Source organism: Sorex araneus, chromosome 1 (genome assembly GCF_027595985.1).
Source record: "Sorex araneus isolate mSorAra2 chromosome 1, mSorAra2.pri, whole genome shotgun sequence".
Lineage (NCBI taxonomy): Eukaryota > Metazoa > Chordata > Mammalia > Eulipotyphla > Soricidae > Sorex > Sorex araneus.
Genome location: NC_073302.1, coordinates 403,122,990 through 403,148,628, shown reverse-complemented (window position 1 = coordinate 403,148,628; position 25,639 = coordinate 403,122,990). Strand labels below are relative to the sequence as shown.

At 36.9% G+C, this 25,639-nt stretch overlaps 1 protein-coding gene across 3 annotated transcripts in view; it reads left to right on the top strand.

Moving 5' to 3' along the window:
- Positions 1-25,639, top strand: part of RELN (reelin) — a 530,126-nt gene that overhangs the window by 250,060 nt on the left and 254,427 nt on the right. For all 3 annotated transcript variants that reach the window (XM_055133703.1, XM_055133707.1, XM_055133712.1), the window contains exons 7-8: positions 3,033-3,129; positions 9,292-9,343. In XM_055133703.1, coding sequence (XP_054989678.1) covers positions 3,033-3,129; positions 9,292-9,343 — 149 coding nt within the window. The remainder of the gene's footprint in view (positions 1-3,032; positions 3,130-9,291; positions 9,344-25,639) is intronic.

The following is a 25,639-nucleotide window of genomic DNA, read 5'->3' as shown; positions in this document are numbered from 1 at the left end:
CCAAATGGGGAGGTTTTGGGTTTTGTTTGTGTTTTTGTTTATTGATTTTTTTGTTTATTGATTTCTTTTACTTCTGTTGTTCTACAAGATCGAAATGGCTCTTCAATCCTATAAACACTTGTTTTCTAATGCTGGGCCTCAGTCACCTGTGGTAGAATCATCTTTAAATAATACATAGATATCTAGACTGTACTGAATCTTAGACCACTTTGGAAGAAAACATGTAACATGTATTTTATAGGGAGAATATTGTGTTGGATTGGGAAACTGCTGATCAATATTTGTAGGCAAAAAAGATTGCTATGTGAATTCAGACACCAGGTCTAAGATTTTTTTTACCAACAGTGACACTTTTTTCTCGTGAGCCTCCCAAGGGGTGCTCAGTGGATATGGAGGTCCCTCATAGCGAGTTTTGGCCAACTGGGTCAGTAGTTCAGTGCAAAGGCCCAAGGATATGGTCCAGCCCTGTGATGCTGGAAATTAATGGGATGAGCCAATGATGCTTAGAATTGTTCAGGACTACACCTGGTGGTGCTCAGAGTGAGCCACAGTGGGGACTGAATCTGGGTCGATCACATTCAAAGCAAGTACTTTAACTCTTGTACTCTCTTCCGCCCAACAGTGGTGGGGATTTATTTATTATTTTATGCTGGGAAACTCCCAAGCAGTGCTCAAAAGGCCAAGGGCCTCTTCCAGTGATTCTTCAGCTCATCAGCATAGGATTTAGTGCTGCTCAGGCCCTGTGGATCCAGGGATTACCCTGTCTGTGTTTAGGGGCCTCCAGGGATGAACCTGGTAATAATATTCTGCCAGAAATTGAACTGGTATTGGATGAACAGTCAGTCATTGAACATTCCTTTAATTTATTATTTTCAAAAGTTGATATTACTCTCAAACCATTTCACAGTAATTTGGAAACCAAAAAATCCTAATCTACCATTGAGTTAAAATCCATCTATAACTTTTGGCCTTATCTCTTATACGTTTGTGACAATCACACACCCTTGGGAAAAATAATCATAGTTTTATGAATAGTAAAGTAGTAGTGATAAGTTAATAAGGTGGGAAAGTTCCTGTGAGGGGAACACCTTCAGGTCTGGATGAAAATGGCAAACATACATAATAATGATAGCTTGGGTGCTGATGCTTACATAATATTTCCTATGTGCCAGGCACTATTCTATGTGCTTTAGATCTAAGGCTTTAATAGTAGTTGCTCATGAAGTTGTATGGTAGCCAGTTATTCAATAAATACTTTTGAAATGCAATGAGCTAAGAACTGAATGGTGAACAAAAGCTATATTGTTTTTACATATTAAGTTACTACTATGTCTCTTCTAATATCAAGGACATTTTATTAGAATCTTGCTTCACAATTATCAAAAGGAAATTTAAGTCTTCTGCTAAGACTTATGATGCCATGAGATGGTAGCATTTTAAATACCTTATCTGATAATTTTATATTTCTTTTGAAAAAAATGTTTTTTGGCTTGTTTTTTAATTTTTTTACATTTAAATTTTTTATCATCATTTAGGTAGCATGCTTACAATAGTGCTAAAGTTTATGATATTCGTGTACAGAATTATTTACTTACTTTAGTCAATGGTTTTTGTGCTGGTGATCATATTTTGTAAGAATATAGCTAAAAATTTTTGGATAATCATTTATTTAATAAAATACACATATTATTAAAAGCTCATTTATTCACTCTGTTTTTACTTATTGTGATTTTGCCTATTGACTTTATGGGCTGCCTCATATCTTTTCATAATTTTGTCTTCTTCCTACTTGAGTGGGAGTTCCTGCATCTTCTTTTTTCTGAAACTAGCAAACAGCTGAAATGCCTTAATGCTGTGATCTCCAAATCAGAGGGCATAGTGCCTGCCCTTTCCAGAATATTTGGCGCCTATAATGCGCAAGTTCCTTACAATGTTTTGTACATGAAATACAGTTCTCATGTTGTTTGAGGTTCAGACAGCAAACACAGATCTTTCTTTCTACACAGTAGGCATGTAATGATTGCAGGTTGGAATGTCAAAATGCAGAACATTGCAAATATTAAGTGTAACTATGCAAAGTCTAAGTTACAATATTTATACTTCTAATTTCTGCTGAAGATATGATGTTCTAATTAGCCATTTCATTTTACAGTAGTAACAGAGCAACTAATTAAATTATTTTCAAGGCTAGTGTCTTAATGCAAAATCTTCTTAATTATATATTTCATATCAATGTATAGGTTAAATGACCTCTGATTCCATTATCTTAGCATAGCATTTTTTAGCTCTGCATATTTATTTGAGGATAGCTGTTTTTTTTTTTTTTGGGTCACACCCGGCGATGCACAGGGGTTACTCCTGGCTCTTCACTCAGGAATTACCCCTGGCGGTGCTCAGGGGACCATATAGGATGCTGGGATTCAAACCCCGGTCTGCAGCGTGCAAGGCAAACGCCCTACCCGCTGTGCTATCGCTCCAGCCCCGAGGAAAGCTGTTTTAAGCATAGTCATCATAGCTCAAAAGAAATAGAATTAAAAATTGTAAAGCAACATTATTTCAGATATAAACATTTTACATTTATTATGTAAATATATATTCTCTTTAATATTTTCAAACATCCCTATACTGAAACTAGTATATATTTAATTGTCGGTAATAAGCCTCCCCCACCATAATTAAGTAACTTCTATGAAATTATTTCTGTGCTCTGCTTTATATAACCTCTCACTTGATCTTTATGATAACAATGCGAGTTTTCTGTCATATTATTATTCTCATTTTACAGGAAAGAAAAAAATTAAATTTTGGGGGGGTGAAGTAAATTTCTCATGATTAAGAGTAACTGAAATAACTTGATTTAAGTTAAAATCTTTCTAGCTTTATGTTTCTTTAACTTGTGACAAAATAAGAATATCATTACTTTTGTAAAAATATTTCTTTTACCCAAGTAAGAGTAACAATTACTTCTTTCTTTATCTGAGCAGTAAACCACTCTGGGTCTCAGACTAGGAATGTATTCTGTGTTCCCACAGGGCTGAGTGTAACAACTGTGAGACTGGGGAACAGTGTGGTGCAATTATGCATGGCAATGCTGTCACCTTCTGTGAGCCATATGGTCCAAGAGAATTGGTAAGTATATTCTATTTATGAACATTGTTCCAAATATATTATCTTTACTGGGCTTTTTTTTTGGTCAACAAGGATTCTCTTATGCTGCAATAGCTCTGTTGAAAATTTGCAGTTTTATGAGACCTATCACAAATACCTCAAAATTAGGAGAGGTGATTTTTTTAAAATCTTATTTTCAAATGCAGAATTGCACTGGAGAAAAGCTTTTCAACCAGAGTTAGGTTAAGAATTTTCAAAAAATGAAAAATTAAGTAATTCAACAATAGCGTTGGAAGTCTCAATGGATCTCACTTAACATAGTATAACACTACTACTAGATGGTCTGGGAATATGACATATATGCCTATGACATATATGGAATCTAGACCTAGAACATATCTAAAAAATTTCTTCTTTGGAAAATTTTTGTATTTATAAGCTTAATTTCCTTTGCAAGCTAAAAATGTTGGATGAGCAGTTTTATCACATTTTAAAACTTCATTTCTTATCTACAGATAAACATGAATACATTTTAAAGTGTAAAAGCACTCTGAAAAATGAGGTTTTTTTGGTTTGGTTTGTGACATGGGGTCTAGAGGTGACCACTGCTAGCAACACTTGGCTAGCCAGACCTGGTGGTCAGTGGTAGGACTGAGGATGTGGAGCTGCTTGGACCCCACTCAGCTATGCCAGGGTTTAAACTTGAAGGTTTCAAGTGAAAGCATGCTTCACTGACCACTGAGCTATCTCTCCTGCCCCTGAAAAGCAAAAAGTTTTTTAAGATCTTTTGTTCAAGATTATTCACAAACAAATTACTTTCTTTTAGTTTAGACTAAAAAGTGAGTTCTTGGTCATATATGAAATGAAAAGTGAATATTTTAAGTTGAAAGCAATCCAGCCACTTCTCATTCCCACATGTCCAGTAGACATTTTTGTTGCTGTCACTCAATACATCCTGGCATGAAGACTACATTTGTTTCACTCTTTTTTGTTTTGTTCTATTTTTAGAAGGGGAAGAGTTGTTAGTGGGCACACCCAGCAGTGCTCAGTAGCTACTCCTGTTCTGTGTTTGGCAGTCACTTCTGACAGTGCTCACGGAATCGTGCAGTGCTGGGAATTGAACCAATTTGTGCTGTGTGCAAATTGCTCCAGCCCACTGAGCTATCACACTTTCCAAAAAGAAAAAAAAGGATAAACACTGACGATAACCATGTATGTGTATAGGAAACTACCAATAATAGTATTGTAAATCACAGAACTTTGGTTAAAAAAAATTTTAAGTCCCAAAAATCCTTCCCCCCCAAAAAGGGAGATGATCTTTTTAAAAGCAATTGTTGAGCATAACATGACACTCGCCATAACCATGCCAACTGGACACCCACACCAGGCTGTTTCACTCAAGGCGCCCTGGTTGGGGGTGGGTGAGACCCCTCTCCGCCCCAAGGGACCCAGTCCCAGCAGACAAAAACCTCCAGAACTCAACCGCCGCCATGCTCACAGCTGCTCTCCACATGCTTGGGTTGAGCCTCACCCACGAGTGAACCTATTCCTGGACCAAGTGGCCGCATTTGCAGCCACGCAACATTTTGTAGGACATACCCTACCCATACTCCAAGAATACTGCACCACATTTGATATATATATATATGTATATATATGTGTGTGTGTATATATATGTATATATATACACATATAAAGCACACAAGGCACAAGGCTCAATCTTTAACAACATGTTAGTTATCTCTTATAGAAGGGCTTAATGGCCCCCGGGTGAAATAAAACAATCTTCAGTCTTTCCTCTAAGGATACTTTTTTGTAGTATTTTCAGCGGTTTTTCATAACAATCAATACAAAATATATTATTTCAATTCTGCATTGGGGCAGGGATTGGGGTTTGGGATGGAAACATCTGGAATATGATGGTGGGAAGGTGTAATGGTGGTTGGATTGGTGTTTGAATATTAAATGTAATCAAATATTGAGTGATAGCAAGAGGTTAGGGCGTTTGCCAACCCGAGTTCAATTCCTCCATCCCTCTTGGAGAGTCCGGCAAGCTACCGAGAGTATCCCATCCGCATGGCACAGCCTGGCAAGCTACCTGTGGCGTATTCCATATGCCCAAAACAGTAACAAGTCACACAATGGAGACGTTACTGATGCCCGCTCCAGCAAATTGATGAACAACAGGATGACAGTGCTACTTTATAAAATAAATTTAAAAAAATAAAAAGGAATTGTTATTTTATCCTCTTGGCTCTGCTTCTTTGCAACTTTATATTCTTCTATTTCTTGCTTTCATCTTGAACTTCACTGTCACTGTCACTGTCACTATCATCCCATTGCTCATTGATTTGTTCGAGCAGGCATCTTGAACTTCACTACACTTTTTTTTCTCTTGCATTTGTTTCATCATGAGGCTTTGTGTTTTTCACCTCAGTGATACATATTATATTTCAGATTCATTAAATTTAAAACTGACAAAAAAAACCCCTGGCTGTTACAATAAAAGGGGTACAAAAACCTGTATAAGCAATTTTCAAGAAGATTTAGTTATCAAAACGTGAGTCAATTAACTTTTATAACATGGTTCGTATACATATACTGCTTAAATGCCCTTTCATGGCAATGGATATATTTAATTTATTAAAAATATGAGCTTTAGAACATTGATGAATTGAAAAGGTTTTAGTTGAAATTAGAACACAAATTGAATTAATTGGATGCAAATTAAAATAATAGGTGCTCATAATTCAACTCTCACAAAGTGTTATAATATTCCTACAGACAAACGTGACTTTGATAGTGAAGTTCTTAAAAAAAAAAGATTTTTAGTACGTTTTAAATAATGTAACATGACTGAATTAATTACCTATAAACTTTAAAGCAAAATTAAATTTTTACTAGTTAATTGAGCTTGGAACAAGTGTCTATTATGGAATGTTCTTTCATTCAGTAATATTTTTGGAAATAGCAAATTCTTTTTTGTATCTACTGATTAGAATGAAATTAAAATACCTGGAAATATAATATCTAGGTACACATTTCCATAGCATAAAAACCTAAAGATCTAGTTAATTCAATCTCATGTAGACTTAATCCTAGTTGTTTCACACTATCACAGTATATTTAGCTTTATATATCCAATGCACATTTTAATTGTATCCTAAAATTAACGTGAAATGACTCTTTCAACTAAAGAGAAAAACTATGCAAAATAAGTATCTCAATCTGAATAAAAACAGATTTATATTTCCATTATAAATATTTCATTATAATGAATGAAGTCTGGCCACCTTTGAGATGATCAGACTTCTTCGTCAAGACCCTGAATGAGGGGCCGGAGCGATAGCACAGCGGGTAGGGCGTTTGCCTTGCACGCGGCCGACCCGGGTTCGATCCCCGGCATCCCATATGGTCCCCCAAGCACTGCCAGGAGTAATTCCTGAGTGCAGAACCAGGAGTAACCCCTGAGCATCGCTGGGTGTGACCCAAAAAGCGAAAAAAAAAAAGACCCTGAATGAATAGTTTGAGGCTCTTCATGTTCCTGGAGCGAGCAGACACCATTGGGCTACACTAGCAGAAGACAGGGACAAATGGAGATGTTACTGGTGCCCGCTCAAGCAAAGTAATGAGCAATGGGATGACAAGTGATGCAAGTGAAACAAATGAATGCATGTTTTGTAGACAAAGGGAATAGAATGAAGATTATTGACAGTGATGGGGATCACCTCCACGTTTTATATACTAACAACTTCTAAATTCTGTTAATTTTTATTCAGTGTTATATACATGGAGCTAAAAATGTATTATATTCAAGATGCATTTCCAGAACACAGATGCATTTCCAGAACACAGATCAATAAGATGAAAAGTGAATAATTTAAGTCGTCAGCCAACAGGTCATTTTGTTTACTAAAATCCTAATATTTGTTTAAACTTTAAAACTGAATTGAGTCAAAACATTATGCATGAGAACTGATGAAAGTTATGAAAGCTATCAGCCCCCAGATATCACCTTTTTGCTTTCATAAATCCAGTTCTTACTGAAGTTAGACCATAGGCAAAAACCTTAATGAGTGCACACTTTTACCTTTGTTTTACATTTTTATCTTTTAAAATGCCAAGAAGGACATCTCTATTTTGTGAATTAGCCATTTCATTTCTATCAGAGCCAAAAGAAGTAAGTGTGATCTGTGCTAATGCACGGGCTCCCCTGCATTTATGTTCTCACTCCTACTGTGCCTGCAGCCCGCCGATGTTTATTTGGGCCGTATTTCAGGTGGAGGCATCTAGCTTCATTCATCTTGCTTGTCTAAAATCAAGATAAGGTGGAAATCATTTCCCTGCTTCTTTAAGAGAAAATGTGCACTGTGAGAACTTTAAGGTGAAATTTTTAGTCTGCTCTCCATTTAAAAACATACATTATATTAAATTAAAGATAATTCAGCTAGTCTTGCACTTGCTGACCTGAGTTCAATTCCATCACATTTTAAAGGTCCAGTTGAGAGTGAATGAGAGGAGAGGAGATGAATAGAATTCAGGGAAAGAGTTTATTAAGAGCTCGCAGGTGAGGATTTTAGGTCTTTGTGTCACCCATATCACCCTTACTAAGATGTGTATTTTTATACTTTCATATCTAATGCCACCGGGATGTGTACTGGGGCTTCTTTTCTCTTGACAAGCCTTTGTTCTCTGGAGCATGTTATTCTCCACCCCTACCCAACGCCCTGCCTCTCCCCCTTTCCACCCGCCACTTCCTCAAAATTTCCAAATAAAATCTGTTATACTTAAAAAAAATAATAAAATAAAAAATAAAAACATACATTATTTGCTGAATTATTCTCACATATTTGTAAATGCATTTTAGACACAAGGGGGTTGAGCTAGGACAGAAAAAAAACTCAGTAAAAACTGGCAGGGGAGACGGAATGAAGAAGCCTCATTGTGCAGTGAATTCTTCAGATTCATTTAGTGTTCATGCTAATTTTCTATACTTTGGCATCTTATTGATGATTTAAGAAGATTTAAGAACACAGGATTGGAGAAAAAAAGTTCTCCCTCAGCTGGTCACAGTTGCACTATTATCAAAAACCTTTTATTTTTTAGCCTATTAGATATAAGCATTTAATTACTTCACAGACTAAAATGACTTACTTGAATTGAAGAATAAAAAAATAATTTGATTAGGGAGATGGACGAAAGGGCTGGAGTATATGCTTTTAATTTCCCAGCACCTCAAGGTTGTCCAAGCACCTCCAAAAGAACAAGATTAATTTGGAAAAATAAATGATACAATTCGAAGACAGCACACACTTGAACATACAGAATCAAGAAACCAATAAGAGAGTCCTTGAAAATGAGAACTTTATTTTTCACATGGGTCAAAGTCACTGCCTGCAAGAATAAATAAACTACTTTAATGTAAATAAGGTGTTATTTATCTTTCAAAAGGAGGAATGTTATTCAGCCATGCTTCTTTATGAAACTAAGGGGAAATAATAGAAATGTTTTGAAAAGATATTTCTAGAACCCATAATTTAGTCACTTGGCTGGGGGAAAGGGAGCAGAGAAACAGCAGTTTTGTTGAGAAATAATTAAAGAACTCAAGGGCTTTTAATTAATTTTTAAAAAAAATCTGCAAAAGTTTTTTTTTTTAATTACCAAAATCAGCTTTAGAGCATTTTCATAATTTCCCAAAGAAATGCTGTACCTTTGACTGGTATAACTGCATTTAATTTCCAAAATTATCTTATGCTCCCCATTTACCCTCTAGTTGCCTTTCAGTTGTTGTTACTAGCCTGCTTTTGACATTCTTTTTTGAGTCTTACATCTTGTAGGCTGCTAGGGAGACGATGAAGTGGTAAAGGGGACTGTGTTTAGCTTCTTCACATAACTGCCGAGTAAATTACACTGAAGCATTTTTCAACCAGACACCAAGAAATGTGCTATGAGTGCCTAAGTCAGGACATTAGGGGGGTGTTCCCGACAGAAACCTGAATAGTATCTGTGTTCAGACATCTTGGTAAAAATAATAAGCTAAACCCTGTGTAAACGTAATCTCTGCTAATGGCTCCCTCTTTTCCTCCTCTTTTCATTCTGAGCTCAAAATACATCACTTCTGCTTTGCCTTTTTCTCTTTTTTATTTTATCTTATTTGATTTTCAATCCTGTCTTTTTCTCTAGATTACCACAGGCCTAAATACGACCACAGCTTCTGTCCTCCAGTTTTCCATTGGTAAGTGTTTTTAGCAACTGTACTAATACAACTTGACAATGTTTGTTTTAATCACACTCTGCAATCAAGATTATAGTACCAGATGTTTTCATGTTTAGAAAAGACTCTAAACTTTGAAGCACATTACTTGAAACATTTTAAAAGTGAAAGAACTAAATGCTACACACATTTTTTTACTTCTTTCTAGGAGTCAGTAGTATTCTAAAATGACACAGATAAATCTTAAAGTGGTCTACGTGTGTACTTTAAGTGCATTGAATTATTCTATTAAGGCAGAATTACTTTGCTAGCTATGGTTGGCTCATATTAAGATAAAATCTATTAAATTTAATGTGCTTTTAATGACTAGTAGTGAAAAAGATAGTTATTAGTGACCGAGAAACTAATTAGGGTTTCATGTTTGACATCTATGTTTAATTCAGATATGGATAACAAAAAATGTCTTGCAACATTTCTGTTCGATGGTTTTGTAGTAGAACTAAAAATATACAAACCACTCAGTAAAATTAAATGCCTTTTAATCAAGTATCATTTGACTATTCTGCTTTCTAATTTAATTTTCAAGGATATATATTAATAAACAGCAGGCACACATTTTCAAGGGGAATGTTCTATTGAAGAAAAGCATTGCCTTCTGGTAGGATCTAACTTTGTACTGATCTTGTTCACATAGCATGCAGACTTCTTCTGGCCTCTCCCAATAGACTGGTGTGGACAGCATTTCACTTGTGGCCCCCATTTTCACACTCATGTCTTTGGAGAGCCGTCATTAGCAAAACAACAGTCCCCTCAGTAACCTTCCAGTCCTAACAGCAAACCGGTGTTCTCACAGCCAGGAGCCCAGCAGTTGATGGTGTGTAAGAGCACTTGTCTCAAGTCATGAGGTTGTCACTTTGTAGTCAGTGTGATGCATTTTAGCTTTTACAGAAATTATTTAAAATTGCCTACTTACAGTTTGGGTTATTTTCTTCTCACATTGATCATACTGTCTAACACAAGTTACAATCCGGAGGCCCATATGTGAGCATAAGAAAAACATCAGCAAAGCCCAAAGAGTTTTTCTTTCATAAGAGGATTTTCTTTGATCTGTTAGCAAGTGTCTCCTGCATTTTTATAATAAGCATATAATACTTTCATAATTAAACAGAATTAAGTCCATATTTCAGAAATTGAGCTACAGGAATACTTTTACGTGCTCTAGCACAACAGGCAAGCAAGTTTGAGAATTTTAACCAGACAAATTTGTTTAGATTCATAATACTTAAATATAAAAAATGTCAGTGAAGGCCCAGGAATTTGAGTGAGTGGCAGAACACATGTTTCACATGTGTGAGGGCTGGCGTTTAAGTCCTAGTAGAAAATAAAAGGAAAGTGACCTTTTATCTGTATTTTGTGTCTTAATTTTCACTCTTTTGCGGGAAGGATGAATATTAACTTCTGCTAATTATTTTAAACCATTAACAAATGCAAGATAACCCACTTTATCTTTTTTATGAGGCAACATTGGCTGGCAGGAGTATAAATTATTTGCAAATCTTAGGGTACATTGTAACTACTCCATACCCACCAAGAAAGTGTCCTCTACCACTTCCCCCACCTCCTCTGCCCTTCCTACCATAAACTCTCCACCTCGTACCATGAACACTTCAGTTCCATGGTCAGAGTCTAAAGGTTTATTTTAGTTGGAATTTGCTCCCTTGTTTTGTTTCTTTATCTAAATATAAATAAGATCACCCAGTATTTTTTTCCTTCTTATTTTGCTCAGCACAACCCCTTCCAGTTCCAGTTGTATTGTCATAAAAGGCAATATTTCATTTTTTCTTATAGTTGAGTTATATTCCCACTGTACACATACCACACTTTCATTGTCACTCATCATTTTTGTCATTTGTTTTGTTTTCAAATTTTGGCTGTTGTAAATATCACCGCATGAACATAGGTGTGTGTATATATCTTTTCAAGTAACTGTTTTTGTGTTCTTTGGGTAGGTACCTGGGAGTGGAATTGGGGAATTACATGAGGATTCTGACTTTAATGTTTTGAGAAATTTCTGTACTGTTTTCCACAGAAGAATTGACATTCTCACTAACAATGTATAAGAGAGTTCTTTTTTTTTTTGGCACCACCTGGAAATTCCGTTGTCCCAGACAGTCTTTTGGTTTGTTTTTGTTTTTCATCACTCCCAGCAATGCTTAGGGATGTCCTGGCAGTGCCCAGGAGACTGAATTTAGTACTGGGGATCTACATGCAAGAGCAGACCCTTAATTCTGCACTCTCTCCAGTCCCCAAGAGAGTCGACTTTCTGTGGGTGTAGAGGTAGGATATCCAGTGGTACTCAAAGCTTATTCCTAACTCTGCGTTCAAGACTTAGCCCTGGAGTGCTTCCAGGTACCACATGGGATGCAGGGTACATGGGATTTGGGATGGCAGAGGAAACAAAACCTGTGTCAGTCTCTTACAAGGCAAGTGCACTTCCCATCCTCAAGACAGTCTTTTTGATATAGGCTATTATCACAGGTATGGTGAGTGAAAAGGAATTCATTATTTAAATGTATGCCCTGCACCCTGGTATTTGAGTTTTATTTGAGGTAGAAGAAATCTAGACGTTAAATTAGTTTTAAAGGAAAATGTTCTATTTTTTGAAGTAGGAAATAGTAAATATTCTTTATTTGCCTATCAGTAGTACCTAACCATGAACAATAGAACTGATTTTAAAAAGGGAAGGCCTAGAAAGAAGAATTATAAGTGAATTTATTACTGAGACACAAAAATTCAAACAAATGCCATGTGTTAGTTATTGGGACTGGATGCAAATAAGTGACTGAACCAGATGAGGGGGTTCCTTTTATATTCAAAGTATGAATTTAAAATCTGGATTAGAATACTTAACAAGTAACAAATCCAGCTATTAGGAAAGATATAGATCTCAAATTGGGGGCAGAAGGCAGCTTTTTTTGTGGCTCAAGTGGCATGGCAGAGCACATGTCTTGCACATACAGGTTCAGCCCTGGAATCACATGCACACACAACCACAGCTACTGCTGGTAACAGTTGTTTTTTTTTATGGTTTTGAGTAGAAACTTTAAAATTAAAAGTGAAATTTTGATATATTGTGTTTTGAGAATAAGCCAAAATGATTACTAAAATATATTGTCATCTGTTGTGTAGAGAAAACATTGGCAAATTTTCTTACTATGCATTGAGATAAAAATTCTTACAGGGTGGAGAGATAGCTTAATTAAAGGGCTGGAATACACTCTTTGCATGCTGGAGCCCTAAATTTAATCCTCAACACATAAACTTCTGAACAATGCTAGGAGTGACCCCCCCACCACCACCAAGCGCTGAGTCTGAGCTGGGAGTAACTCCTGAGCACTGCCCAGTGTGAGCCCAAACTAAATAAAAATATTCTTAAGAACTGTGTGGTATTAGGGTGACTGAGAAACAAAATACTGACAAATATTGTGGCTACATGGCGTGTGTGTGTGTGGTAGAGATAGGATAGTGGACATATCTTCTAAGAATAGGTTGTCTATCTCATTATGGTCGTTACAAATAGCATCATTTTTTAAATGGATGGTGCAAAGTCTAAATAGAAGTACCCACATGAATTTCAAAGAAGCCATAATTTTATGCATTCATCCTGAGTTTTGTAAACCCCACAGTAACCAAATATCAAAGTAGTAATTGTGGCCAAGGGTCATTGAACTTATACTCAGTTTAAAAATTAGTCTGATCATGTTATTTAATAACATTTTACATAATTCAAGTTTATGCTTATTTTATATTATGAAGATCTCCCAATCTTTTCCAACAATGTAGTTAAGTATGATAATTCAGGTTTAGTATTATTTTTAGGAGATGCTATAAGCTATTAAATAAAGCCATTAGATATCATGATGTTCCAGGTGTAAATTTCATAAATATTTACAGAGTTATGATGAATTATGTTCATAATTATACACATATAACCCCAACTCATAAGGTTAATAAATAATTATTGCTTTGATATTTCTATATTGCTCCATGAACATTTTCTGTTATAGCCAAATATTTTTCCATGAATCTCAACTAACCTCACAGATAGATACATAGAAATTTTTTAGTTACTAAGGAGTGTCTCAATTCTATGCTCTTGTGACATGTTTAACAGCAGTGTCTGCAGAACTTTTTCTAAAAATGTAGATTTGCATGCATGGATGTGTGTGTGTCTATGTGTATGCCTTAATATAGGTGAATTTAATCAAATGACTTTAAAAGTGGAAGCATCTGAATAAATGCCTTTCTGCAAGTTGAAATTTATTAGGCTGTCAACAGAAAAATCATATTGTAAAGTGTCCTAAAATGTTCTTAGAACTTTTCATTTTTCTATTCCAATGAAAGATCCATTGCTGTACTAAGGCATCGATCTGTTCCCGTCTTCACTTGATTTATTAGATTTAGCTTCTGGAATTTATAGTTGTCACCTTAAGGCCATCAGCCCATTTCCTTTAGATTTCCTGTGGGATAGGAAGAAAAATTTGATATGACACCTTTGCAAACCATTTGCAAACCTCCAACTCAGTTTTCCCGGAAAGGACCCTAGGTCTAAAGGAAAGTGATGCTGATGCTTTGTAGCTATCATTCTTAATAAAAGTTCCAATAAATATTTCCTGTGTACTCAGAGTTCTCTATAATTATAGGATGGCAAAAATTGAAAAAAAAATTTAAGGGTCTGGGGGGATAGTAGAAGGCACTGGTGTGTGTAGGAACTGTGACGCATCTAGTGAAGAGCTGAATTGTTATAAAAAGACATAAGTATATGTACAAATAACTATGGTGAAAGAGACCACCTAGGTCTTGCAATGTAGAGAAATTCGGTAGGCTTCTTTAAAGGAAAAATCCCTGGAAGTTGAGAACATGAGTCATTGGCAAAGCCAAAGAAGACAAACAAAAATGGGAGTGAGTATGACCCCTAGAGCAGAAGGACTGATCAGGGGGCTTATGAAAGTGTTAGATAAAACTGTCAATCTAAAAACTTCATCTCCAGAGATTGCATTCTTTTTTTAACTTGCTTAACAGGCAACATAGAGAAGCAAAATGAATTCTTTGGTAGCACTGTAGCACTGTTGTCTCATTCATCGATTTGCTCAAGCGGGCACCAGTAACATCTCCATTGTGAGACTTGTTACTATTTTTGGCATATCAAATATACCATGGGTAGCTTGCCAGGCTTTGCTGTGCAGGCAGGATACTCTCAGTAGCTTGTCAGGCTCTCTTAGAGGGACGGAGGAATCAAACCCAAGTCAACCTCGTACAATGCAAACACCCTACCCGCTGTGCTATTGCTCCGGTCCTTTGGTATTGAACAATAAAGAAATACAGCGAACTAAGTTTTTAATAAAAATTATTTGGGCAATGATGGTAAGAGTAGACTTAGGGCCTATGAGATTGTATAGCAATCTCATGCACCATGGGGAACTTCATATGGTTCCCCAAACCCCACCAGAAGTGATTCCTGAGCACAGAAGCAAGAGTAAGCCCTGAACATCACCTGGTGTGGCCAAAAACAACAGAAAAAGAATTTAGAAATTTATAAAGAATCTTTCATTTAAAGATTAAAGGTAGAACATTCTAAAACATATGCCATGAAAAACAAATAATTATTTGCTCCTACATTTTATAATAAGCATATAATGCCTTTATAATTAAAATTATTTTAAAGCATATTCTAAAATTTTATTGTTTAAGTTCATAAGGATTCATTTAATATCACTTGTATCACTTGTCATCCCATTGCCCATTGATTTGCTCAAGATTTGACAGTAATGTCTCCATTTGTCCCTGTCACGTGCTAGTGTAGCCCATTGGTGTCTGCTCGCTCCAGGAACATGAAGATCCTCAAACCATTGATTTGACTTAATTTAATAAAACATTCATTTACTATATTAAAATAAAATTTTTTCTTTATAAATAATATTCACAAATGCTTATTATAAAATGTAGAGTTATTATAAAATGTAGATTTGGGATGGAAATCTATCTTGTCAATCATGATACACCCCTAGCCCAGGACTCAAACTGAATAGACACTTATAAATATGTTTTGCCTGAGTGACGTATAGCTATTATTGAGCCAATCTAAGAGTCCATAACCAAGTGCTATATTGATGGGATGTAGACACTGAAGCCAAGAGGTAATCTTGAGGAGGTGATCTAAGGACCTCAGTCAATAAAAAAGATGACCGAGAGAGAATCCAAAAAATCACCAAAAACTGCATTTTAGTGAAGCCAGTAGACAAAATTTATAGCCATGTGTTGACTGATGCTATTTTTTTTTGCTTTTTGGGTCACATCCAGTGATGCTCAAGGGTCACTCCTGGCTCTGTACTCAGGAATTACCCCTGGCCATGCTCAGGGGACCATATGGGATGCTGGGAATCGAACCCGGGTCAGCCACATGTAAGGCAAACGCCCTACCCGCTGTGCTATCACTCCAGCCCCATGATGATATTATTACACTAGCTAGAATAGATGTTTGTAATTTATACAATTAGTATTATCACAGGTGCTTGGTCGAGTGGGGAGCAAGGGAGGTAGACTGAAGAATAGAGCTCCTCCTCTCTGCTTGACCCCACCTCAGCCAGTAGGGGAATGCCTAGCATGGGACAGGAATGGCCTTGAGCACTCCATCGGCCTGGATGGTCAAGGCCCTCCAGTCCCAGGAGGCAGCTGTCAAGCTGCCCCTGAAGCTCACTTGTTCTGCACAGCGTGGGAGATGGTCTCTGCCATCTGATTTCTTGGGGAGTCATGGACTCAAACTGGAGCAAGGAATTGCTCTTTGCAGGAAAATCAGCCCTAACCTCACCACAGGTGTTCCAGATTCATTGCCTTCCCTCACAGAAAAGAATTTCGGAGGAGGCAAAAGAGTAAAGCAAGTTAGTTTTTAATGAAAAAAAAATTACTTAGAAAGATGTGAGGGGAGAGAAAGAGAGACATATGCTTCAGGAGAGAACAGGGCTTGGAAGAACAAGCAAGCCTCAAATGACCTTTTTTCAAGGAGGTTGTACATAATTCTTCCAAAGGTCTTGACCTGGAGGATTTCTGCAATTGAGAAGTGACTCAGTTTCTCTATTTCTACAGACCTCAGAATATGCACCTCCCAGTGGTGTGGTCCTCATGTCTATGGTATACTTCAGGGCTGGGCAATTTCTTCTTAAGTTTTATTACTTCCCAAAACCTCATTACCAGGGCATCCTAACTATCTGCCTGCAACAGTTATCTTTTCCTTTTTTTAACTGTATTTATGAATGTCTTTAAGATTTGGGAGTTTTGTGTATGTGGGGTGTATAGTTTATTGCTTGCTTCTTTGTTTGTCCTGGGTTTGGGAGCCATACCCTGCAGTACTCAAGGGCCATTTTGGCCCTGAGTTCAGAGAGTGACCCCCGGCTTTGCTCAGAGGATCATGTGTGTTGCTGCAGATCAAACCAGGGTTGACAGGATAAGAGGCAAGCAACTTAAGCTCTGTATTCTCTCCAGCTCCTTTTATTTGTTTTTAATTATCATCAAAGAGAGAAAAGACATTGAATCATAAATGTTTTATATTTACAGTTTTAGATATGGAAATATCCTGAGAACTATATTGTTCTTCTATGTACCATCTGTGCTACAGTCTCAGAGATAAATGAGAGCCATTTATTCTGTATGAAGTTACTTTAGAAATAAAAAAAACTAGATAGTTATAAAAGTTAAAGTCACCCTTCTTTCTGAATTGGAGAATTTCTTTGTAAAAGAATAGACATCTGACATTTTTTTCCTTAGATACAATGAATAAAATGTCATATATTGGAGGCTTCTATGGCATTTACTACAAGGGAAGCAATTTTTCCCTCAAGACTAATTCATAAGCATCTTAATTACTTAGAATTTGATTCAATTGCGAAGTCTTAGATTCTTAGAACAGCTACTTCATAGTGAAGGAAAATTAAGCCCTCTATATCCATTATGAATTCTTATTTGTTTTCTCTATACTCTATTAAAATATATCTAACTATACTACTTTATAAACTAGACTACTCTTTTTCAAGAATTAGTCTTGTTGGTAAGTAAATTATTATGAAATGATAAAAACTCCTTTTGAACACATGGTAATCTCTAAACATGCCACTAACAAAGTCAGGGTTAACTAGCATATGACAAACATGAATTTTAAAAAAACAGAAATTTAGAAATTTTTTGGTAAAATCAGCATATATGCTTTAGAAGGCAAAATACATGTTCATTTGAATGTAAATTCTTATATGTAGAATATATTCGAGTAGGTGGGCTGGAGTGACAGAACAGCGGGTAGGGCATTTGCCTTGCACTCGGCCAACTCGGGTTCAATTCCTCTATCCCTCTCGGAGAGCCCAGCAATCTACCGAAAGTATCCCACCCACATGGCAGAACCTGGCAAGCTGCCTGTGGCGTATTCGATATGCCAAAAACAGTAACAACAAGTCTCACAATGGAGATGTTACTGGTGCCCACTTGAACAAATCAATGAACAACAGGACAACAGTGCTACTGTGCAGTGCTACATTCTAATAAATGTACTTATGGTTTGATTTTTTTAAATCTTTGAAGATATATATTAACCAAAAAACACTGAAAATAACAGGGAAAACCTCTCTGCTCTAAATTTAGTTTATTTAATATTTACGGGCCTGGAAATAGGTTAGAGGGTAAACTCATGCATTATTCTGTGAGGCTATAGTGTTCAAACTGCCATTGCACACCCTCTTTCAGCAATACCAGTGTGGTCTGGGCCTAAACAGCATCACTTCATGAACTCTGGATTAACCCATCAGATCTGTATTATCACAGTAGATACAGTTAGGAGTGACCCCGATCCCTGAGTAACACTTGGTATGCGCCCCTCAAAACAGAAAGTGACAGTTTGGGACTATTATAATTCAAGTATCCATGATTTTTCATCTTGAGTTGACCTATTACTTTTCATGGAAAATATAATTTTTTATAAGTGATGGATAGAAGTACAGCATCATTTATTAAAAATAACCATTTTTAGTAATGTACATGAAATTGATCATATGTATCCTAAAACATTAATAATGGTTTTATTTTTAATTTTTTTCCCGTAATTTATTTTTATTTTATTTTATTTTTATTTATTTATTTTTTTTTAATTGAATCACCATGTGGAAAGGTACAAAGCTTTCAGGCTTAAGTCTCAGTTACACAATGCTTGAGCACCCATCCCTTCACCAGTGCACATATTCCACCACCAAGAATTTTTAAAGGCCAGTTTAAATTAACTTTATTTGAAATCTTATCCTACTTCATGTACACTTTTAAGTGATAAAAGGAAATACTTGGAAATATTATAAACCTCTGCTAAGCATGATTTTCTGCTGAAGATGTTACTGTTTTGATTTTGAATTATTAAAACTGGTAACTAAATAAGGAATTATCTTTACATGAGTTAAAATGTAGCCTGAAACTAAGTAGTATGCCATTTCCCTTTTGAAATTGTCAAGTTATTGTCACCTTGGTGAAGTTTGAAATAGTAATATCAGTAATTCATTATCAACATATCCTACTATTCTACTATTTGTTGAGAACTTCTAGTAAAATGGATGTAATGGAGAACAGGATAAGAAGAAAATTCTCTTCAGAGGCTTTCAAACTCATTGGCCTTCCAATCTTTTTATCAGATAAAAAATATCACTCAGTGCCCTGCCATGTCTCGGAATTTGACTTCCTTTTAGCAGACAAACAAGTGCTAAGTGCTCTTCCCCCTCCCCCAACTATACTCTATTACCAGGTTTTTTTATTCTCAACCAAAACTAAGTACCTAAGAACTGAACTGAATTTTTTAAAATTTATTTATTTCTTTAATTAGTGAGTCACCGTGAAGGTACAGTTACAAATTTACCCATTTTCTTGCTTGTGTTTCCCTCATACAATGTTTGAGAACCCATCCTTCCACCAGTGTCCATTCTCCACCACCAATGAACCCAGTATCCCTCCCACCCTCCAATCCCATCCCCCCCACCCCACCCCACCTCTGTGGTAGGGTATTCCATTTTGTTCTTTCTCTCCTTTTGGGTGTTGTGGTTTGTGATAGGGGTATTGAGTGGCCATCGTGAGAACTGAACTGAGTTTAAACCCGAAGTTATGAAAGGAAGTTAGTGATGCTTCCTATGGGTTTCTCAGGCTTTAGAGTGTTCTTAATTGCTGAAGCAAGGAAGTGTGTTGAGTGAATTATGGACAATATTAGAACTAGATCTTAATTGACTAGTTCACATTTTTACCCTTCAAGGACCTTTGATCGAGGATTATTGTAGCTGAGAAATCTTTATGCAGATTATATATAACAAAGTGGGCCTTATCCAGTGTGGGACAGTGAAACCTAAGACACTGGCCATCCTTGAAGAGTATTGTCAACTAGGTGTGGCGGAAATGGGGGAGGGGGGATTGTCCGCTTGTGAGAAGAACCCAATAGAGGCTTATTAAGGGATGCAGAGTGTCAAAGGAGAGTGAAACCTGCGAGAAATTCGGGGAGGCCAGGAGGGGCAGAAACAGAACCTCATTGTTCGGGAGGTACACTGACAAGAGTTGTATGGACACTGACAAAAGTTTTTGCCTCGAGGATGAATGCCACAATGGTTAGAGTAGCCACTTCCTACAGGGGCCAAGGTAGGGGCCTTCTGAAACCCTGAAAGGTCAGAGCGAGAACAGCAGCGAGCATGATAAGACTGAGTCTCTTAGATTGGGAGGCTGAGAGTGGGGGGCAATGGGGGGGGGGGCAAGGGAGAGCATATAACACCTGCTGCCTACCGTGTGAATTAGCCCTCCTTGAAAATCAGCCAGGCATGCGCTCCGGGTCTCAGCTGTATGACCTCAGCCCCGGGGAGAGGAGTGGTGCTTGCCAGGGAACTTGGCAAAATCTGCACATTTTGCACTTCCCTTTCTGTGTCCCTCCACCCCCACCCCCACATAGGCTCTGGTGAAAGCTCTGTACTGTGAATTTGGGAAGGAACCTGAAAAACATGGGCACGCAGAAGTGGTTGGAAATGTCATGGCATTCTATAAAATTGGTCTTTTACCTTTTGATGGGAGTGGCCGTATAAGGGAACAAATACAAGTATTTTGGGAATGAGGGAATTAGGCATAGGTTAGAAAGGGAAAAGGTACAAAAGGGAGAACAGCTGTTCATTTTATATCCTGTGGTCATTGTCCATCTGCCATAAACTGAAAAGAGTCACCTCATGAGGTCTGGGGATTTTAGCCAAGGACGTGACTAAGGGGAAAATATATTAAGTACAATAAATCATCCGCTGTCACACTTACTTTGAAAGAAAGCATTGTTGATCCAATAGCCTGTTTACTAATAGTCATTCAAAATGTGATTACTGGTAGCATTAATTTTTAAAATAAAAGTGTATAAAACTTATAAAGAAGAGTTGCATTTAAAACTGAGCCCCTTTTAAACGTTTTATGAAAGAACTCTCTCAAGTCTTAAGTCTTAAGGAAGCATATTTTTTAGTATAAGCACAGAGTATTTTTGAGGATTCTTATTGTTCTACTTTATTTGATCTCTCTTAATCCTTAAATCAGATTTAGCAGATACTTAAAATAGAAAATTTTCTTCCATTGAATATTCCTTCTTGCAACGTTGTCCTTGAAATACGTTTCTTCATCTAAATATATGCTGAATTTCTCCCCGAGGGTAGTTTTTGTTGGGCAAAACAGTGGTCTAGACACAAACCCTAGATTTTTATATCCAAATTATTGCTATGTTCAACTTTAGTGACTGCTGACGATTTTTGGACATTTAGGATTTCTCTAAACTGACAACCGCTATTAATTAAATAATGATGTATTTTGGCTTTCGTCATCAGACACCAAAGTTTAATTTGTTTGTTCTTGACAGATCCAAGAGTAATTTGAGGCTTTTTCTCTTGTGGAATGGAACTGTTCTTAATTAAAGTAATATCTGTGGGCTCTTTTCAGTCACAATTCCCATCCCTGTCACTGGGGACTGAGAGGCCCCGGGATGCTTCCTGCCTGGGCTGCCACAAAGCATTATCTGAGACAGTAACCACTTCTCCCTTCCCTCTCTTTTCTTCGTGACTCACGCTGCTGCCTCTTTGGCTCCAGACCCTGAACTTCAGTGAGGCATGAGCTGCCATCTCTATGCAGTCACCGAGTTTTATGAAAACCTAGCACAGCCCTGCTTTAGCATGTGTAGGCTCCTTAGACATGCGAACAACAGTAAAGAGAACGCCTGAATGGGCTGGGGTGACCCTGTCTCTCATCCAAGAACAGCATTTCGTATACAGTTCTTCCTCATGCATGTAACTTCACCCATAGTCTGAGAATTGAGGAAATAGACCTCTTGGAGTCAAATTCTCATCTTCCGAGGTAAATTCCCCCCCTTCTTGAACTGTACATTCCTAAGTACTTTGTGCATAAGAGATGTACAGGTAGGTAATGATTAACATAAAGTACTTGCTTCAGAGCATCAAGCAAGAAGCTGGCTCAATACTAAGCTAACAAACATGATTATATTTTACTAAGGTAACAAATATGATTATATCTTTTGCAATATCTCGATAGCTCAGCAGGTAGGGCATTCGCCTTGCATATGGCTGACCTGTGTTCTATTCCTCTGCCCCTCTCGGAGAGCATGGCAAGCTACCGAGAGTATCTCACTCTCACGGCAGAGCCAGGCAAGCTACCCATGGCATATTCGATATGCCAAAACCAGTAACAAGAAGTCTCACAACGGAGACGTTACTAGTGCCTGTTCAAGCAAATTGATGAGTAATAAGATGACAGTGACAGTGATCTCAAAATTAATGGAACAAATTTATATCAGTATGCCATATTACCAAATAAATTTCCAAATAAAGCATTATCAAATGTAGGATTTTTGCACTTGGAGAGGAATTAGACAAAAACTTAAAATCATATTTTAAAAAGTTGTCTTGTAAATTATAGCATTGTAGGCTTAGACTGGAATTCCTATTTTAGGTACTATTCCTCAGGTACAAATTGAGACTTGCCATATTACCAAATGTTGCTTTCCTTACAGTGGATTGTTTTTAATACTGCATCAAATGAATTAATGTTCTTAGGATTTGTTTTTAGTAGTGAAGGAATTTTTTAAAAAAGAATAATCTAATTATTGTCTCCATCATTAGTGTTTTTAGGAAATAAACATTCCAGCTGCTTCCAATAAAATATTTAAATAGAAGCTTGTAAAACTGTAAAAATACAGGTAATTTGCATAACAACCGACCTATGATTTATCTGAGGTAGATTTATTTTAAAGCATTGCAAAGGAGCAAATAAACTCTTCCTGTATTTCCTGGTGAATTGAGGTGCATTGAGAGTGACTTTCTCCCTAGATAGTAATTCTGTCCTCACAAATCAGTCACCTTTTTTTTGTATTGAATCGCCATGAGATATAGTTACAAAGTTTTCATGTTTGAGTTTAAGTCATACAATGATGGAACACGCATCCCTCCACCAGTGCACATTTTCCACCACCAATGTCCCCAGTATTCCCTCCATCCCGCCCCTCCCCCTACCTCTATGGCTGACAATTTCCCTTATACTCCTTCTCTACTTTGGTGCATTATCGTTTGCAATACAGATACTAAGAGTTGATCACATTCGTTCCTTTGTCTACTTTCAGCACACATCTCCCATTCCAAGCTCTCCCTCCAACCATCATTGACTTAGTGATCCCTTCTCTATTCCAGCTGCCTTCTCCCCCAGCTCATGAGACAGGCTACCAATCATGGAGCAATATTTCTGGCCCTGTCTCTACTGTCCTAGAAATAAGTCATTTTAAAAAGGATACTAGGTCAATGGAATTGCTTATACAATATCTTTATGTTGCTCATCATATGTCCTTATAATATAAGATGAGGCAAGTCCTTTTCCTGAATGCCCTAGCCTACAGTGGTATGTAATATCTCCTAAAATTGACAATGCGTAACTATTTTAAAAGCTCCTTTCAAAAGTTCCCCATTCATCTACTTCTGTTTCCATTCACTACAACCTTGAATTAATGGTCCCATTTTTATCTGTCTTGAAGAGATGAACAAATGTGTTGCTCCAGCTAAAATTTGTGTGAGTCACGACTGGGTGTTCTGAGTAGCCAGATCACATCCATTTCATAACTTTATGATCACTCTACAAGAAATGCTGTTGTTTACATGCAGCTCCTGGAGCCCTGCTTGTCTCTGAGGTCTGAATTTTGAATAATGGCAATGGCAGCACTTGTGCTGCAAGAATCCTCAACAGGCTCCATCCAGCCCCTTCTCCAGCCGTCAGTATTTATGGGCCCTGCTTTGCTATCTAGAGACATGATTTCTGGTAGTGTTTCCCATCTATAAATTCTGCAAGATCACTTTTCTCCTTTTTCTGTGACCCTATGCTACATTAGAAAAAAAGTAGATTGTTTTTCTCAGTAGAGCTTTGAGGAGGGAGGCTGCTCTCGGCAACCACTACCAAACCCCCAAGGGGACAGTAGCTCCTTCTGTTGTTTCTGCTATGATTTACTTTGAAAAGTCCTGGGCTTTGTAGAGAAGGGCAAAGCCAAATAAAAACAAAGCTAACCAGACCTTAGGAGACTAAAATCAATTGATTTATCTTCCTATTATAATTTTTTTTTAAAAAAAGAAATACAGAGAGCTTCTGGAGATACAGCTCACAATCCCTGATCTATATTTCCATATTACAAAAAATGAGCTTGGAAATACTGCAGGGTTTTATTTTTAATTTATATAATGGCAAAATCTCAGTTGACCTGAATTCATTTGAGAGCAAGATCTGACTTTAAATGACTTAGGACTATATATAAGTTTTATTTATACTGAGTAAATCTTTGTGCATTTCATTGCAGAAAAATTGATTTAGTTATGGACTTTGCTCTGTATTTTGCTGGAGATGTATATACTTATATGTATTATGTTACCTTTTTGAAATCCATAGGTTAGTTAATTCAGTAGAATTTGGATCTTCAGTTTATCTAATCATTACAAATTATGGATCTGTATGTCTATTATTCTGAGAAAGAAAGGGAATTTTAAATTGTTGATAGGAGAAATGAGTAATTTTTCTATTTTTAAGTTGTCTTGATTCAGTACTAAGTTCAATCTACTTTCTGAGTTGTTTACTTTTAAGGCAGCCACCAAAAGAGCTAAGGAAAAAAGTCAAAGGTTTATTTGTGAATGTTGGAAACTTTCTTGCTCTAGAAAGATTTTGTAATCCCTGCTGTACATGTATGATATATTTTATAGATTCTTCTACAATGAACAAGGTTTTTAAATGCTTAGTGAACATGCACTTTCTACTAGTTCACATGCTGTGTATTGTTGATTTTATAAACTCTAACAGCTCTTTTCTCCCAGCCAGCCCTACACAGAGCACTCTGGTTAGTATAATGTTCAGAAATATTATGTTCTTTCTGGCTTTTGTTGAACCCCTGAAGTTCATCTGGGTCAGCATAGGATCACTCAGTTTCATCTCCGAAGCAGCCCAGAAATGCATGTAATATTTCTTTTTTTTATTAATGAATCACCATGAGGTACAGTTACATACTTACAAACTTTTGTACTTGTGCTTCAGTCATAGAGTGCTCAAGTACCCATCCCTCCACGAGTGCCCATTCCCCACGCCCCAATGATCTCAGTATCCCTCCTGCCCCTCTCACCCAATCCCCTGGAATATTTCTTGTGTAAGCAATTCCTTAAACATTGTTTCATTACTCCTAATTTAGTTATAAAGTGATTGTTTCCTACTGGGGAACAATTTCTGTTTCCCCTTTTCATTGACTTATCATTAATGTAGAAATTAATTAATTAATACAGAAATTCAGGATCTAGCAGAGGGCCTCTGTAACTAAGTGCATAGGGTTCACCATAGCAGCCACCAAAGTTCCATTGCCAATCCACCACCAAAAACACCCTTCCTCATTCGACCCTCACATCTCCTATTTCCCACCTCTGGTAACTCCCATAGTTTTTGACAATTCCAGGAGTTGGTTTTGTTTTTTTCTCCTGTTCATTTGATTTATTAATTTACATTTCACAAATGAGTGAAAGAACTTGGTCTTTAATATCCTTACTAATTTCATTTAACATAATCATCCCACAGTCCATCCATTTTGTCCTATAGACTAGTGCAGTTTTGTTTCTTAAGGGATATTCATTTACTTATACCAGTTGTCTTTATTCTGGCACCTACTAGTCTTTATTCTTTCCTCGTTATCATATTCCAAATGTCATTTGCGTTCAT